The sequence below is a fragment of the Triturus cristatus genome, chromosome 1_2, assembly GCF_964204655.1.
Source record: "Triturus cristatus chromosome 1_2, aTriCri1.1, whole genome shotgun sequence".
NCBI classification, from domain to species: domain Eukaryota; kingdom Metazoa; phylum Chordata; class Amphibia; order Caudata; family Salamandridae; genus Triturus; species Triturus cristatus.
The window spans coordinates 253,644,886-253,662,186 of record NC_140580.1 but is presented as its reverse complement, the minus strand read 5'-3'; the positions used below and the strand labels follow the sequence as shown (position 1 = coordinate 253,662,186).

The following is a 17,301-nucleotide window of genomic DNA, read 5'->3' as shown; positions in this document are numbered from 1 at the left end:
CGACGAGAGACGTGGGACCGGCTACCTGGGAAAAGTGGCTAGTATCTTCAAGCGCAGCTTCTGAGGCACCCTCGAAGTTGTGCACCAGGGATTGAGAAGCCCCAACCCCAAGCACCATCTGCACCGAAGATCAGCCCCCCACACTCCACGAGTCCTGCGTGGGGCCCTTCTGCATTTTCCTGCTTGCCGCGTGTGTCCGGTTGCTTGCCCGCTGGCTAGTGGCCTTTGTGACGACGCATCCTGTAATTTTCAGCGCTGGTTTGGTTCCTCCAGACTGGCTCCTGCTCCTTTGAAAAAGAGAAGCACCCCAGACCTTCCTGGTCTGCACCAGAAGCAAGTCCTCCGTTCTTCGTGGGTTCCGCTTGCCAAGGCTTGGTGAGTCCTAGTCCAACTTCGACGCCGCCGACAGCAAGAGCCTTCGTGGGACAGCTCGCCTCCTGGTCCTGGTCGTCCTCGACGTTCCCTGGTCCTCATGGCTGCAGCGACAAGCTTCACCTTCACCTGCAATCTTCACGACATCACCTGGTTCCTTCCTGGTTCCACGTGGTCACTGGCTAGTGACCTTGACTCTGTCCCTTCTGCTTGCAGGTCTCCTCTCTTCTTGATCCCAGCCTTGGGATCCACCGGACACTCTTCACTGACTGCCTGTCAGCAACTTTCCTTCAGGCATCCATAGAAGTCCACGACGAAACCCGACGCAAGTTCACACCTATGCACCCGCAGCCTGTGGGCTAGGTAACTTGGGTACTTCGGTGCTCACAAGGGTAGTGACTATCCTAGGGTCTAGTTTCCGAGTCTCGACTCTCTAGCTGCTTTAGAAGTGTCCTTAAACTGTTAATTGCTAACAACTAGTATTTCTATCGACTTTTACGCATTACGCGTGAGTGTTTCCACTCTGCACCTGAATCCCGTGGGCCTCCCACTTCCTAACTGTTGCTAGTGTAGTGTAGCCCCAGCGATTCCCTAGGCCTAGGCCTATCCTATTTCCGTGACAGTGGTCCTTATACCACTTACTTAGTATATGGTTTGCGTGGCCCCTAGGGCCTAACTGTATTACTTACCTGTGTGACTTAATGTATGCTTAAATAAGACTGTGTTTTACTTACCTCTAATCTCATAAAGAGTGCTGAGGGTTTGACTAGAGTAAATACACTTTATTTTATATATATATCTGTTGTGGTGTCCTTTCATTTGGTATTCAAGGGATTATATATGGTATCACAGCTGGCTTCACATGCCATTCAGAGTTTAGCCTAAGACTGCTCTTGTCCATGCTACCACTAGGATAGCTGGTCTATAAGGTTGACTTTACAACCAATTACCATAAGGGTATTTGGACTGATATAAGGTGTACACTAGAACTAGTGACATTATACATCAGGCCAACTTCTCACACCTGGGACCCACATTGGGAGACGACGCCGACCCGGCTCGGGCCGGCGCCGTTTGTCCCCTCTCCGGCTCCGACACCACGACCGGTTCCTCCTGCGACTGAGGTGAAGGATGACTGGGAGGGGTCCGAGGACCCTCTTGCCTGTCAATGTGACTCCGAGCAGAACTGGGTGGACGATCTGAAGGATGCCGGCGACCTCGATGTCTCTTCTGACCCGGGGTTTGCCTCTCCCACGCCTACGATGGAGGAGGGCTCCTCCTACACGATGGCGGCTGAGGGCCTCAATCTTGATCTTTCTATGGTAGCCCTCATGACTAACCTCCTTACTATGGTGCTCCAGACAGCTTCGACTTTGTCGGAGCCTCTGCTTCCCTTCAACGACTCCCTCTCCGACGTCCTGGTGACCCCGCGTTCTTGACCACTCATCCCACGCTGGGGAGTCTGGTCATCCAGGCCTTGACCGTCGCAGAGTGCTTTTCCCACAGCTCCGCCGGATAAGGACTCTAAGAAGCTGGAGCAGTTTGGTAAGCGGTTGTTATCGTCGGCCAGCTTGTGGCTGCGGTCGGTGAACAGTGCCTGTTTGTTGGGCCGCTATTCCCACGCAGTGTGGGACACGGTTGCTCAGGTGTTGCCTCAGTGTCCTTAGGAGGTCCAGGTTGTGCTTTCCCAGGCAATTGCTGACTCGTTGGACAGGGCGATTTCTATGACTGTGGCGCTATGTCGTCATGCTTGGTTGCGATCCACTGGGTTCTCGCCTGACGTCCAGAGCTCGCTCATGGACATGCCCTTTGATGGCACTCGCCTGTTTGGCGATAAGGCTGACAGTGCGCTGGAGCGCTTTAAGGACTCGCGGGCCACGGCCAAGTCCTTGGGTCTTTCCACGAAAAGCCCAGCCACTTATGGGATTCGTTCCTTTCATGGCCAAGGCAGGGGCGCCCAGGCACGTTCCTTCAACAAGCCTGTGCAGAACCAGCCTCAGCGCGGCCGCGGCTTCCACAGGGGCGGTTCTGGCAATCAGTGTGTGGGGCAGTCCACATCCGCCCCGCTGCTTCTACCTCCAAACCTTCCTAATCCGAGCTTTGTGGAGCACCCCACGCTGGTGGTTGACAGGGTCCGCCACCACCTCCAACACTGGCGCGATATCACATCGGAGGAGTGGGTGTTGCAGATCATCCGCAAAGGTTATTCTCTTCCCTTTCAGTCTTTCCTCTCCAGCCATGTCGGGGGATCACTTGGTCCTTCTCCAGCAGGAAGTTACGGCCCTCTTGGCCAAGGGGGCCATCAAGCGCGTTCCTAGGCCAGAAGTAGAACGTGGTTGTTATTCCCACTACTTTCTGGTCCCCAAGAAGGACAAAGTGGGCCTGCGCCCCATCTTGGACCTCCGGAACGTCAATGGCTACCTCCGGAAGGAGAAGTTGAAAATGCTGACTCTGGCTCAAGTCCTGGCTGCCCTCGACCCTGGAGACTGGATGGTAGCGTTGGACTTGCAGGACCCATATTTTCACATCCCGGTCCTGCCGGCCCACCGGCGTTACCTGCAGTTCACGGTGGGCCAGGAGCATTTTCAGTTTTTTGTACTCCCCTTCGGCCTTACCAGTGCCCCTCGGGTGTTCACGAAGATGATGGCGGTGGTCGCAGCTCACCTGCGCAGGTCGGGGGTGTCCGTCTTCCCCTACCTCTACGACTGGTTGTTGAAGGCGGGCTCGCCCCAGGCAGTCGTCAACCACCTCCAGACTACGGCCGACCTTCTGAATTTGCTGGGGTTCTCCGTCAACGTGCCGAAGTCGCACCGGAGTCCCTCTCAGAATCTCCCCTTCATCGGAGCGGTTCTGGATTCGATGCTGTTTCGGGTTTATCCTCCCGAGCAGCGAGTCCAGGATATTCAGGCTATGATTCCGATCTTTCAGCCTCTGTCCCGGGTTTCAGTCAGGATGACCCTCCGGTTCCTGGGCCTGATGGCCTCCTGCATCCTTCTGGTGCAACATGCCAGATGGCATATGCGGGCTCTGCAGTGGGACCTGAAGTTACAGTGGGCGCAGCGTCAGGGCAGCCTGTCTGATCATGTCCAGATCTCGGAGGGCACTGCACGACAATTGCAGTGGTGGATCACGAATCGCAATTGGGTCAGTGGCAGATCCCTCTCCCTTTCCCAACCGGAGCACACAGTGGTGATGGATGCGTCCCTCCTGGGATGGGGAGGCCACTTGGGAGAGGCAGAGATCAGGGGTCTCTGGTCTCCGGCGGAGTCCCGGCTCCATATTAACCTCTTGGAGCTTCGGGCGATCCGTCTTGCACTGAAAGCATTACTTCCCTCTGTCCGGGGAAGTGTGGTGTAGGTGTCCACGGACAATACCACCGCCATGCGGTATTGCAACAAACAGGGCGGAGTAGGGTCCTGGACCCTATGTCAAGAGGCTCTGCGCCTCTGGACGTGGCTGGAACATCAAGGCATCACCTTGGTGGTTCTACACCTGGCAGGTTCTCCAAACGCTAGGGTGGACGCACTTAGCCGCCGGTGCTTGATGGATCACGAATGGCGTCTGCACACGGACGTGGCGCAAGGTCTCTTTCTGCTGTGGGGAGAGCCTTGGTTAGATGTATTCGCCACCGAAGAGACCGCGCAATGTACTCAGTTCTGCAGGTTGGGAATTTCCAAGGCGGCACTCGCTCGGCGACGCTTTTCGTCACGACTGTAGTTGTGGTCTGTTGTACGCCTTTCTGCCTATACCACTTCTGCCCAGAGTGCTGAAGAAGATTAGGCGCGACCGGGCCCAAGTCATCCTTGTGGCTCCGGATTGGGCGCAAAGATACTGGTATCCCAAGCTACTCAGCATGGCGATCGATCCCCCGATCCGTCTGCCTCTTCGGGAGAATCTTCTGTCGCAGCAGCAGGGGACGGTCCCCCACCGAACCTATCCAGCCTCCACCTCCATGCATGGAGATTGAGCTGCGACAGTTGACAGCTTTCGATCTTCCTCCAGAAGTCTGTGATGTCATTCTGGCAACCAGGCGTCCCTCCACTAAAACGGTATACGCCTGCAGGTGGACAAGTTTGTGGCATGGTGCACAGCAAAAGCTGTGGATCCCCTTTCTGCCTCTCTCTCTGAAGTTCTTCTATTCCTTCTTTCTTTGGCCCAGCAGGGCTCTGCTCTGGGCACTATCAAAGGTTATCTTTCAGCCATCTCCGCCTTTTTGAGGCTTCCAGATCAGCCTTCTCTCTTTAAGTCCCCATTTATTAACCGTTTCCTTAAAGGCATTACGCACACGTTTTCTCCCGTGCCGTTCATCATGCCTCAATGGGATTTGAATCTCGTTTTTACCTATCTGATGGGTGCTCCGTTTGAGCCCCTTCATACCTGTCTTTTGCGTCTTCTTACTCTTAAGATGGCTTTCCTGATCGCTAGCACCTCTGCCAGAAGAGTGAGTGAGCTCCAGGCTCTTTCTTCCAAACCTCCTTTCCTTTCTGTTCATCCAGAGAAGGTGGTGTTAAGGACCTGTCCTTGTTTTTTGCCAAAGGTGGTCTTCCACATCGGGCAGACCATCACTTTGCTTACCTTCTTTCCGCATCCTTCGAGTGAAGAGGAGAGGCTCCATCGTCTGGACCCAAAACGTGCGCTCGCATTCTATCTGAAGCGTACACAGTAGTTCCGGGTGGATGACCAGCTCTTTGTTGGCTACGTGGGCGCCAAGAAAGGTCGGGCTGTGCACAAACGGACCATCTCTCGGTTGGTCGTTCTGTGCATCAAAGCATGTTACTCCTTGGCTAAGAAGGAGCCTCCTGTGGGACTGCGTGCCCATTCTACCACGACAACTGCAGCCACTACTGCCTTGGAACGTGGCGTCCCCTTGCAGGACATTTGTCAGCCAGCTATGTGGGCCTTGCTGCACACGTTTACCTAGCATTACTGCCTTGCCAGTCAGGTCCGGAGAGACGGCTTCTTTGGCCGTTCTGTTCTCCCTGACTTTCTGATGTAATCTTTTTGCAGACCCACCACCGGGGCTGGTATTGCTGGAGTATCTATTCTAAGGCAAGGAATCTATCACTAAAGTGTCTCTTTCAGATGCACAAGTTACCATTTGTGTAACGATATATCTGTAAGAGACATTAGTTAGTGATAGATTCCTTACCGCCCCGCCCATCCTCCCCGTTCTGCGAACTGATTCTTTGGTTAGGGTCATCCTCCTTTCAGGGCCCTAGTTTCATGGCACCAGTGGTCAGTTTCTTGCATGGCTCTGTGTTCCTGGCGCGGAAAGTCGTGTACAGAACTGACATCAGTGCGCATGGGTGGCGCCTAAGTAGTCTCCGTGACGTCATCTTGGCACTTGCTACGCAAGTGACGGGCGCGGAGCCGCACGACGCCACCTACTGACGTGCTGGGGTACTGCTACAGAAAACTTTCCGTATCCAGTCTGACGCCTGGGGATATTCTAAGGTAAGGAATCTATCACTAACTAATGTCTCTTACAGATGTATCGTTACACAAGTAGTAACTTGTGCCTTTTCCATCTATCTTACCTTTCACTCACTCATCCATCCTTTCATCCACCTTTTCACTCATCCGTCTATCCATTCACCCTTCCACATATCAATTAATCAATCCATCCATCATTTCACTCATCCATCCAGCCATTCACTCGCCCATCATCCACCCTTTTACTCATCCATCCATCTTTTCACTCATCCATCCACCCTTTTACCCATCCATCTACCTTTTACCCATCCATCCATCTATTTACCTTTTCTCTCATCCATCCTTCCTCTCACTCGTCCATCCATCCTTTCTCTCATTATCCATCCATTCAACCTATTATTCATCCATTCACCTTTTCACTAATCTATCCACTCATCCCTTCACTTACTTACTCACTCACTTTTTCACATCAATTATGAGCGGAGCTTTTGACTGCAGAGTTGCAGACAGAAGAGGCCCATCAAGAATTTCACCCTTGCTGTAGTTCCTAAAGCAAGGGGTGGGGTGGGGGTAGGGTTCACTATGCCCTTGTACATAGGCAATCTGAAAAAGTGGAAGGCATGAGTCATGCATGATACACAGTGCCAGGCCATGAAGTGACTGTGACATGGTGTTGTTTCCAGGGCTTTAAAAGGGATGAAAAAACTGGGGGGAGGGTCTCTCCAAAGGGGGCGTTCAATGTAATTAAGGGCGTGCCTTAAAACACTTAAGCTAAAAATCTGTGCTTATTATAGTGTACCGCCCAACTGGCATTTTGCTTCCTCTGTCATTGTATCCAGATATATAATACAATAAGTAACGTTACACCTGCAGCAAGCCAGAACTATTGGCTTTGTCAATGGTTGTTAGTTGCATAAAATAAAAAAGAAAGCAGCAATCATGGCTTCCTTGAACATAATATTAAAAATATATCAGTTCTAAAATGACGAGACTGTGAAATAACTCTAACCCCTTCTTCTATTGAACGGGATTTTCATGTAGCAGCATTGGCGTTTTTGCAAATTTTTTCTGTCAAACAGAATGCTTTGCCCTAGACAGAGGCTGGGGGTGGCCCACCACATGCTTTGCAGCCCAGACTGGCCTATTGTCATTCTGTTTGTAGCAATCAGCTGGCATACAGAATGCCAATGGGCGGGGAGGGGCTTCTCTTGTGCTCCGAGGAGGAGTGCAAGGCGGCCCCATCAGGGAGTTGAGGCTTCATGCAGGGAACAGTGCTCTTCCCTGAAATGCCCAAAATTACGGACAAAAAGCGTCTGTAAAAGGGAGCCCAACGGGCGTGAGGCCCAAATTACGGACTGTCCGTGAAATTTACAGACAGTTTATCACCCTAACCTTGACGTCTATCAAAGTATCTGCCAGGATGGAAGTATAACCGGTGTAGTGAGATTGCATATGCACTTTCGGATGCAGTTCTTGTGATTTCTGATTGTGTCTATAGACGGAGATCTGTGCCAAGTTTTATCTTCAATTCCCTCATCCCAAATAATACGGTGACCCTAACGGGTACAGAGAAAGGATAAATAAAAAAAATTGAAAGGCTACATCCCGTGGTCCTTGCTGTGGGGAGAGTTTATCCTCCACAAATTATGCAATTGGAACATAATTCATCTTATGAGAAGATCTGATGAAAACTTTGTTGTAGTACTGAAGAAGGTTAAAATATCAAGGTGTCACTGAAACGCTGCATTGACTGTCTTTTAGAGTTTTTATCTAAATGTATAAAGAAATTAGATTGTAACCCTTTCTGGGAGGAATGTGTATAGATTCATTGAATGAACATGTGACAAATCATTTTTAATAAATTGTTTATTAATATATTTTGTATTCCAAGTAGAGAAATGTTTGTGCTGTACTTTGGTCATATTACATTGTTTATGGGTGTAAATGCAAATGTGGTTCTGAGTAAGGCACTGTCCATTATAGGAAAATAGATTAATCTAGCTTAGAATAGATATATATCAAAATAAGACATTTGGTTTAGGAGGAGGCATTGCCCTATTGTGCATTAGAATATAGGGACTTCTGTATCTTTGGCTTGTGTATGTATCCGTCCCTTTGCAAAGCATAGGGGTAACTCCCTCACCCCCCCCCCCTTTTTAAATCTTCATAAGTTTTAAGTTTGCCATTGTCAGGAGTACATTTTCAACCGTTCTCAGTATGGGAAAAGATTAGAGAAGAGTCGGTGAAAACACTTATAACATACAATTTAGTAGGTTTGCACTGACTCCAAAGGGCATTCTAACCGTGGAACTATTGCTTACTACTACCTTCAGCCCCAGTATGTAGATCTGTAGAAACCTGGCAACATAAGGGAATTGCTAGTATTCAAACCCTACTCTGCTAATTAGACCCTGGCATAATCAGAGAGGCTATATCAGAGCTCTATATAAGATATTGCTGCCATAATTTGTCTCTGCATTACGTTGCACAAAAAGGACAAGTGGATTTTGTTAGAGGACGCATTGATTTATGAAGCAACCTGCCCCATGGACAAGTAGATATTTTATTACATTTCACACCCCTGTACTGGAAAGTTTCAATAAAGAATGGTGAGCATAATACTTGCCTTTTGTCCTGGCATAGTATTATTTTCAGACATGAGTACATTTTTATTTCCTTGAGGTTTCCTATTTTTGCAAGACTGGCATTATGTTTTTACATTTTTCTTGGCAGGTGCTACTCTCGCTGAGAATTCTCTTGATGATGAAACCAAATGTGTTGTCTCGGGTGAGCCGGCAAGTAGCTTTTGGGCTTCACGAGTTGTTGAAGACCAATGCTGCCAACATTCATGACAGTGGTGACTGGTACACTCTTTTTTCCCTGCTGGAGTGCATTGGGGCAGGAGTGAAGCCACCCTCTGCTTTGCAGGTGTCCACACAAGCCGATGACTCAGGTAAGGACGGGTAGCTTATACGTGCTTACATGATAAACATGTAATAAAGAGGAGCTTTCACTTGTGGTAAAGGTTACTGTTGGAAGATAAGGGGCGTTTCAAAAACTTGTATAAATTGCTCTCCCTAGTTTATAGTTACATTTTGAGAATATACACTTCCTAGAAGAAAAGATTATTTTAGAAAATTAAAATCATGTCTGAAAAATGGCACCAATGTTTACAGTTCTTTTTTCCGAAATTCTTTAAATGTAAGGGTCTGTAATTTGTGTATAAATGTTGTGTTTCTTTTGTTCCAGGGGAACAGGTGTTTGCCAATGGTAAAGCACCTTTTTCCTTACAATCTTGCAATCTTTAATCTGTTTGCTCAACAGTACATCTTGGCCCATCCAAACACAGCAATAGTTTGATGATATGTTAGATCATTGTATTCCAGTAATGTTCTGTCTCCTTTCCTCTTCTTCCCTTCAATTCTTTCTTCAGCTCTCTGCTCTACAGATAGAAGTACTTGTTAGTGAGAGCAGGCATGAAAGCGGTTCTGTGCCTGTAGATAAATGTAATGTCATAATCGAAAATAGTTTTTCATCCTAGATGAGACATACAAACTCGGGATAAAACACTCAGACCATAGATACTTACAAAGATAAAATCAAATATACATAACCTCATTTAATATATAATAGAATAATCAGTGAAACATGAGCAAATAATGAAGGAAAATGTGGTATAGTTTGTATGCACCGTTTTTGAAAACATGCCATACAAATAACAGACTTTAATCAATGACAACATTAGCAAGAATAAAATTGGTGGACGAGCGGTGACAAAACCCGTTTCATGTTAAAGGAGAATGATTTAGTGCATGGTACTAAAAAAAAAAACCCATAAAAAATGGAAATGCATCATAATTTGCACCGAGACAACATCACAAGGTCGGCAATCTGACTCATTGGAGCTCCTCCATGGTTCTGGGAATGTGAGGTAATAGTACTTAACACACAACCAAAACTATCAAGAAGGGTTCAGTCAAATGGATTAACTGCCCACTCCAGATAGTTGATCACCAGGGGAAGTCCAAGTTAAATAATGAGCTTTAACAGTAGGTTTGACAACTCACTATCTTATCTGTTTGAAGTCAAAAGGAATGAAAACTGTTTCTTAACTAAGTTTAGTGATGCAATGTAGAGCAGTAAATAAATCAGGACTACAAATTGAGTTAAGTGATAATTTAAATCACCTAACTATTTTATCTTACTCAGTACACTAACAACTAGCGTTAGGATTGCTCCATACTGACAACCAAAGAAGTAATGGATTAAGATGTATGATGACTTCAAGAAAAGTAAGCCCCAGTTTGAGATGACAGCTAAATGAAGAAGTAGATTTAGGTAAACCTAACAAAGAACACCAAAAATGATTCTGTTATTTGTCAATAAATTCTTATTCAATGGCTACTCTTGATACATGGGGGGGGGGGGGGGGGGTTCTGGGTTGAGTCTTTTACTCCTGGGATACTTTTATACGCACCCCCCCTAGGGACTTCGTCAGAGCAACCCTCATACTGCCGATAACCCCGCTATCTTGTGCTTTTTGTACCCCAGTGCTAAACAGTCCCAGCTAGGGGAGTTGTATAATGTCCCATTGTATAATACGCTCGGTCTTTTGGACCTTGTTGATTGACTTGATGAAGATAGTCAAATCATTGGTATGCTTATCATGGAACCCTACGGGGTAATACACAGGAAGGATATGCCAGTGTATTTTAATTACTCTAATTTTGGTGGAAATGTAAGCCCTGTGTAGGAGAGTAGGGTCTGCTTCCTATGGTCACCCCCACTTTTTGCTTTTGCTTCACTGGTTTTCGACTTAGATGTGGCTGTGGGCCTGCTAATCAGACCCACAGCCCAGCTGTTCTCTCTCTAAATTCACACTATGTACTTTAGGTACATAACCCAATTGGTAAGGATCACCTTATAGGGCCCTGTACAGTGTACCTTAGGTACCCAGGGCATGGGTGTACCCTAGGCCTACCAGGGACTGCAGCATGTATTATGCCACCCCTGGCTGGCCTCCCATCATGACACAACTGGCTGATCACTCAGCTGGGGCAAGGTTGTGTAATCACCCCTTGCTTAGGTATAGTATTCCTATACCTACTTTATATAGACACATGGGTAACCTGTCAGTCACTCCTATGGCAGGCCTTAACAATCCTGAAGGCAGAGTGCTTGGTAACATGTGAGATGGTGCTCTAGCATGAGCTGAGCCTGTCTGCAGCTTTCGGAACCATGTCCTTATAGCTATTCTATGATATCGCCTACCATATACTCTTAAAGTGCCTTAGAATCCTCGTGGTTATGGTAACTATGGTTTGGCTTTATCAAAACATGTCGTGTAAGGTGTCTAACACTTTGGAATACTACCCCCACACCATTTCTGGCGATGAGGATAGTATTCCTCCCTTCTAGAGGGAGAAGAAATGTTGAAGACCTACTACCCGGTTAAAGTTAACCAGAGCCCCAGCATCACAAAATGGATGCTGCTGCCACAGACACAAGTCTGACCTCCTGCTGCTGGGAGTCCTTCCAGCGAGGGAGGCTTGGACAATAGGTTTCCTGCCTTGGGAGGTGCTAGCCCCACCCTAGACAGGGCTTAGTGTATTGGGGATGAAAGAAACGAGACACTGCCTGGGGCACACAAGGTGTCCCATGCATAGTCCGGTTCAAACCGGTGCTGGGGCACTCCAGCCCCAGTCCTGGCGCGAAACTGGACAAAGGGAAGGGGGTGTAACCAACCCCCTCCCTGGTCCCACCCATAGGAGGGACCTAGCAGGCAACCCAGCCTCCCAGATTAGTATAAGAGTGGGAGCTGAGTCCTTAGGACTTTGGATTATCCTGAACTGAAACAAGACACGAAACTCTGGACCTTCGACATTCGACAAGAAGACTGAAGAATCTCCCTTGTGGCCAAGGAGTGGCCACCCTGTGCAAACAGGCACCAACAAGCGACCTACCGTTTGCTTTGCCCAAGTTCTACGAGGAACCGACTGCAGAGCTCGACCAGCGCCTTGACCTCCAGACTTCTCTGACCCTGATCCACATCCACAGCCAAGCTGAGATCCGTGGAGGCGACGAGGGACGTGGGACCGGCTACCTGGGAAAATTGGTGAGTAGCTTCCAGCGCAGCTTCCGAGGCATCCTCGAAGTTGTGCTCTGGGGATTGAGAAGCCCCAACCCCGAGCACCATCTGCACCGAAGATCAGCCCTCCACACTCCACGAGTTCTGCGTGGGGCCCTTCTGCCTTTTCCTGCTCGATGCGTCTGTCCGGTTGCTTGCCCGTTGGCTAGTAGCCTCAGACGAACCCTTGACTTATCACCGCTGGTTTGGCTCCTCCAGACTGGCCCTTGCTTCCCTGTGAAAGGGAAGCACCTCAGACCTTCCTGGTCTGCACCTGAAGCGAATTTCCCATTCCGCGTTTGTTGCCTTTGCCAAGGCTTGTTGACTCCAATCGGGACGTCAACTCCGCCATCAGCAAGATCCTTCGTGGGACAGCTCGTACCCTGGTTCTGGTCATCCTCGACGCCTCCTGGTCCACGCAGCTGCAGAGACAAGCTTAAAGCCATCACCTGTGTTCTCCACGACATCGCCTGGTTCCTTCCTGGTTCCACACGGTCACTGGCTAGTGACACAGACTTTGTCCCCTCTGCTTGCAGGTGTTCTTTCTTCAAGATCCACCCTTGGATCCACCGGACATCTTCCTCCTGGCCGCCTGCCAGCATCTGTTCTTCAGGCATCCATAGGATACAGCGACGACACCAGACACATATTCACACCTATGCACCCGTCTGCTGTGGGTGAGGTAACGCGAGTACTCCGGTGCTCCAGTGGATATTGACTATGCAAGTGTCTAAGTCTTTAGTTGCTTCCTCCTAGTTACTTCGGAAGTGTCCTTATTCTTCCTATTTCTAATTACTACATTACCATTGACTTTAATGTAACCCACGTGTGTGTTTCCACACTGCACACGCTTCCCGTGGGCCTCCCACTTCCTAACTATTGGTAGGGTAGTGTAGCCCCAGCGATTCCCTAGGCCTACTCCCTGTTCGTGACGTGGTACTTATACCACTTTCTTAGTATATGGTTTGCGTGGCCCCTGGGCCTAACTGTATTTTTCCTGTGTAACTTAACGTATGCTACTTAAGAAATTGTTGTGCTTAGACCTCTGAACTCATAAAGAGTGCTGAGGGTATATGTTAGAATAAATACATTCTAATTTTATATATATCTGGTGTGGTGTCCTTTCATTTGGTATTCAAGGGATTATAATGGTATAACAGCTGGCTTCACATGCCATACAGAGTTTAGCCTAAGACTGCTCTTGTCCTTGCTACCACTAGGATAGCTGGTCTATAAGGTTGACTTTACAACCAATCACCATAAGGGTTGTTTGGTCTGATACAAGGTGTACACTAGAACTAGTGACATCATATATCAGGCCAACTTCTCACACCCTGGTCCCCAGCTTGAAGAGTCTACAATGGCAACAAGAGCCCCCACAGCTATTGTTCCTTAGGAAAGGTTCTCCCACAATATATCTCTGAGAGCCAGATCATCCTTCAGTGCCTTTTCTGTAGGTTTTAATATTGTAGATTTTTTATCAGCCGATTAGACTCTAGATCAAGTAGGAGTTGGTCATATAGCGAAACAGGTGGAAGTGGAGCCTAGGAGGCCTGCCCAATGGAACTGCAGAAAATTAAAACTACTTTCATGAAACTTTGATAGCTGGGGCCCTAAACTGGGGTATCTTGATTGGGGATCATATAATAACTCTTTGATATTTGTCTTTGTCAAGAAACGTGGCAAAGTCGGAAAATCAACCACCCAGGCTTTGCCACGTTTTGTATCTGAAAGAAACATGTTAGTTAGATTCCTCACCTTAGAATATCCCCAGGCGTCAGGCTGGATCCGGAAAGATTTTTCGTCAGCAATACCCCTTGCGCGTCGCTAGGCGTCGTCTGCGGCTCCGCGTCTGTCGTCGCCGTCGTGCGCCGGAATGACGTGGTCAGAGTACTTAGACGCCGCCCTCGCGCGCTGACGTCCGGTCTTCTTTTTTCCGCGCCAGACAGCGCCGATCCGGGAAGAGCTTACCCCTTAGTCAATTTTTGACTAAACTTTTTGACTCTTTTTGGTCTTTTGTCGACTCGACTCTGGTGCCGGTAGGATGCCTGGTTTTAAGGCCTGTGACTTCTGTCATCGCCTGATGTCGGTGACGGATCACCATCACCGGTGCCTTTACTGCCTGAGGGCCGACCACGACGCGGAGTCGTGCCCCGATTGTCAGGCCTTGACCTCGAAGGCTAGGCGGTCCCGTAAGCTTCTTGAGCTTCGGCACTCGGCTCCGCGCCGCTCACGGTCCTGGTCCAGGAGGAAGTCCAAGGACCGGTCGCAGAGCCGCAGTCCCCATCATCGCTCGTCGGGCTCGAAGTCTTCGGGTAAGTTGAAGCGATCAAAGAAGTCCAAGAGGCGACACCGCTCTTCGGACTCCCCTTGCCGGTCGCGCGACTCGGCCGAGGGTCAGGGTGGTCCCACCCAAGCGGCTCCACCGGAGCCGCAGGAGCCGCGTCCGTCTCCATACCCGCCGGTCCCTGGGACAGACGCGACTCCGGCGGAGGTCAGTGCCTTCCTCTCGGCCATGAGGGGCCTGGCTCCGCCGTCGACGCCTGCCAGCGCGCCTTCGGGCCCCGCGGGCTCGTCTGGGCGACCTCGAATGCCGGCGGCTCCGGCCCCGGCGCCGTCGACGACTTCGGTCCCGACGCCGCAGGTCCCCGAGAGATCCAGGTCTGGATCTCTGTCGGCGCCGGTCGACCTCACGACGCCTCCTCCGCCGGCGGCGACACCGGTTCCACCTCCGGCACTGTCTCCGGACGACGCCCTTCCCCGGTTTAGCCCCTGTCCGGACCCGACGCCGGCACGGCGCCGCCTGGCGCCGCACCCGACGCCGATGGATGACCGTTTTACCTACCGTCCGGCTCCGATCGTTCCTCCTGTTTATCAGGAATCGGATGACGAGGGCGACTGCGAGGGGTCTGAGGACCCTATGGCCCTCCAGGGTCAACTTTCACAGGACTGGGCAGACGAACTGGGGGATGCCAGTGGTCTGGACACTTCGCCGGACGCTGGCTTCATCTCTCCTCCGACTGTGGCTTCGGAGGAAGGTGCAGCTTTTTCAGTGGTGCTGCGCAAGGCGGCCGAAGCCCTGGGGCTCGAGTTGCCTGCTGTGGCCGTGAGGACTAATATCCTCACAGAGGTGCTTCAACCGTCGGCAAGCTCCACAGAGCCTCTGCTGCAGTTCAATGAGGCCCTCGTCGACGTTCTGCAGGGCACTTGGTCCAAGCCCTCCACAGTTCCTCCTGTGGATTGGAACGTGGCCCGGCACCACCGCACTGCTCCGAGCGACCCCAGTTTCCTGTCCCAACACCCCACCTCCGAGAGCCTGGTTATCCAGGCCTCCACTTCCCAATCCTCCTTCCCGTCCGCTCCTCCGGATCGGGAATCTAAGAGGCTGGAACAGTTCGGAAAGAAACTGTTCTCATCCCTGAGTTTGGGCCTGCGGTCTTTGGACACCGCTTGCCTCTTGGATCGTTTCTCCCACTCTCTGTGGGATGCTGTGGAGGACGTGCTGCCACTGTGTCCGGAGGATGCCCAGACACGTCTCCCCCAGGCACTTGCTGACGGGCGAGATGCAGCGCGACATGCCATACGGTGTGGACTTGACACCACGGACTCGCTGGGTAGGGCGATTTCCACCACGGTGGCGCTCCGGCGCCACGCCTGGCTGAGGTCCACGTCTTTTTCGGGGGATGTCCAGAGTACCCTAATGGATATGCCCTTTGATGGCGCTCGCCTTTTTGGTGAGAAGGCGGATAGTGCGCTGGATCGTTTTAAGGACTCCCGGGCTACGGCCACGTCCACGTCCTTGGGTCTCTCGGCCCCACGGCCGCACACTTCCGCCGCTTTCGTGGCCAAGGAAGGGGCACCTCCTCACGTCCGCCTAGCCACCGGCCGCAGAACCAACCTGCACGCGGTCGCGGACGTGGGTTCCGCCGTGGCGGTTCTAGAGGACAACACGGTCAGTCCACATCCACCCCGGCAGCATCCGCCTCAAAGCCCTCCTAGTCCGAGCTTTCAGGCCCATTACATGCCAGCGGGCATCAGAGTTCGCCATCACCTGCTCCACTGGCACTCCATCACTTCGGACAGGTGGGTGCTACAAATCGTCCGAGGGGCTTCTCCCTCCCCTTCGAGACGACCCCTCCAGCCATGCCACCGTATATCGGAGGATCACTTGAATCTTCTGCGGGAGGAAGTTACGGCCCTCTTGGCCAAAGAGGCCGTCGAGCGCGTTCCTGGTCCAGAAGTAGGCCGTGGTTGCTATTCCCACTACTTTCTGGTTCCCAAGAAGGGCAAAGGGGGCCTACGCCCTATCTTGGACCTCAGGAGCGCCAACACCTTTCTCCGGAAGGAACGGTTCAAGATGCTAACTTTAGCTCAGGTTCTGGCTTCCCTCGACCCTGGAGACTGGATGGTAGCGTTGGACTTGCAGGACGCCTATTTTCACATCCCCGTCCTGCCGGCCCACCGGCGTTACCTGCGGTTAACGGTGGGTCAGGAGCACTTTCAGTTCACCGTGCTCCCCTTCGGCCTCACCAGTGCCCCTCTGGTGTTCACGAAAGTGATGGTGGTGGTCGCAGCTCATCTGCGCAGATCGGGGTTCCAGTTTTCCCCTATCTCAACAACTGGCTGTTGAAGGCGGGCTCGCCCCAGCAAGCCATCTCCCACCTCCAGACTACGGCCGACCTCCTGAATTTGCTGGGGTTCTCCATCAACGTGCCGAAGTCACACCTGACCCCGTAGGAGAGTAGGGTCTGCTTTCTATGTTCACCCCCACGTTTTGCTTTTGCTTCACTGCTTCTCGACTTAGATGTGGCTGTGGGCCTGCCAATCAGACCCACAGCCCAGCTGTTCTCTCTCTAAATTTATACTATGTACTTTAGGTGCATAACCCAATTGGTTAGGATCACCTTATTGGCCCCTGTACAGTGTACCTTAGGTACCCAGGGCATAGGTGTACCCTAGGCCTACCAGGGGCTGCAGCATTTATTGTGCCACCCCTGGCCTGGCCCTCCATTATGACACAACTGGCTGATCACTCAGCTGGTGCAAGGTCGTGTAATCACTCCTTGCTTAGGTGTAGTATTCCTATACCTACCTTGTATATAGACACATGTGTACCTATCAGCCACTCCTATGGCAGGCCTTAACAATCCTGGAGGCAGAGTGCTTGGTAACATGTGAGATGGTGCTCTAGCATGAGCTGAGCCTGTCTGCAGCTTTCGGAACCATGTCCTTATAGCTGTTCTATGATATAGCCTACCATATACTCTTAAAGTACCTTATAATCTTAAAAGGTTATGGTAACTATGGTTTGGCTTTATCAAAACATGTTGTGTAAGGTGTCTAACACTTTGGAATAATAACCCCATACC

General features: G+C 50.6%; 1 protein-coding gene across 5 annotated transcripts in view; it reads left to right on the top strand.

The window, feature by feature from the left end:
* Window positions 1-17,301, top strand: part of GBF1 (golgi brefeldin A resistant guanine nucleotide exchange factor 1) — a 2,300,480-nt gene that overhangs the window by 1,771,863 nt on the left and 511,316 nt on the right. For all 5 annotated transcript variants that reach the window (XM_085603553.1, XM_085603551.1, XM_085603552.1 and 2 more), the window contains one exon: window positions 8,539-8,758. In XM_085603553.1, coding sequence (XP_085459679.1) covers window positions 8,539-8,758 — 220 coding nt within the window. The remainder of the gene's footprint in view (window positions 1-8,538; window positions 8,759-17,301) is intronic.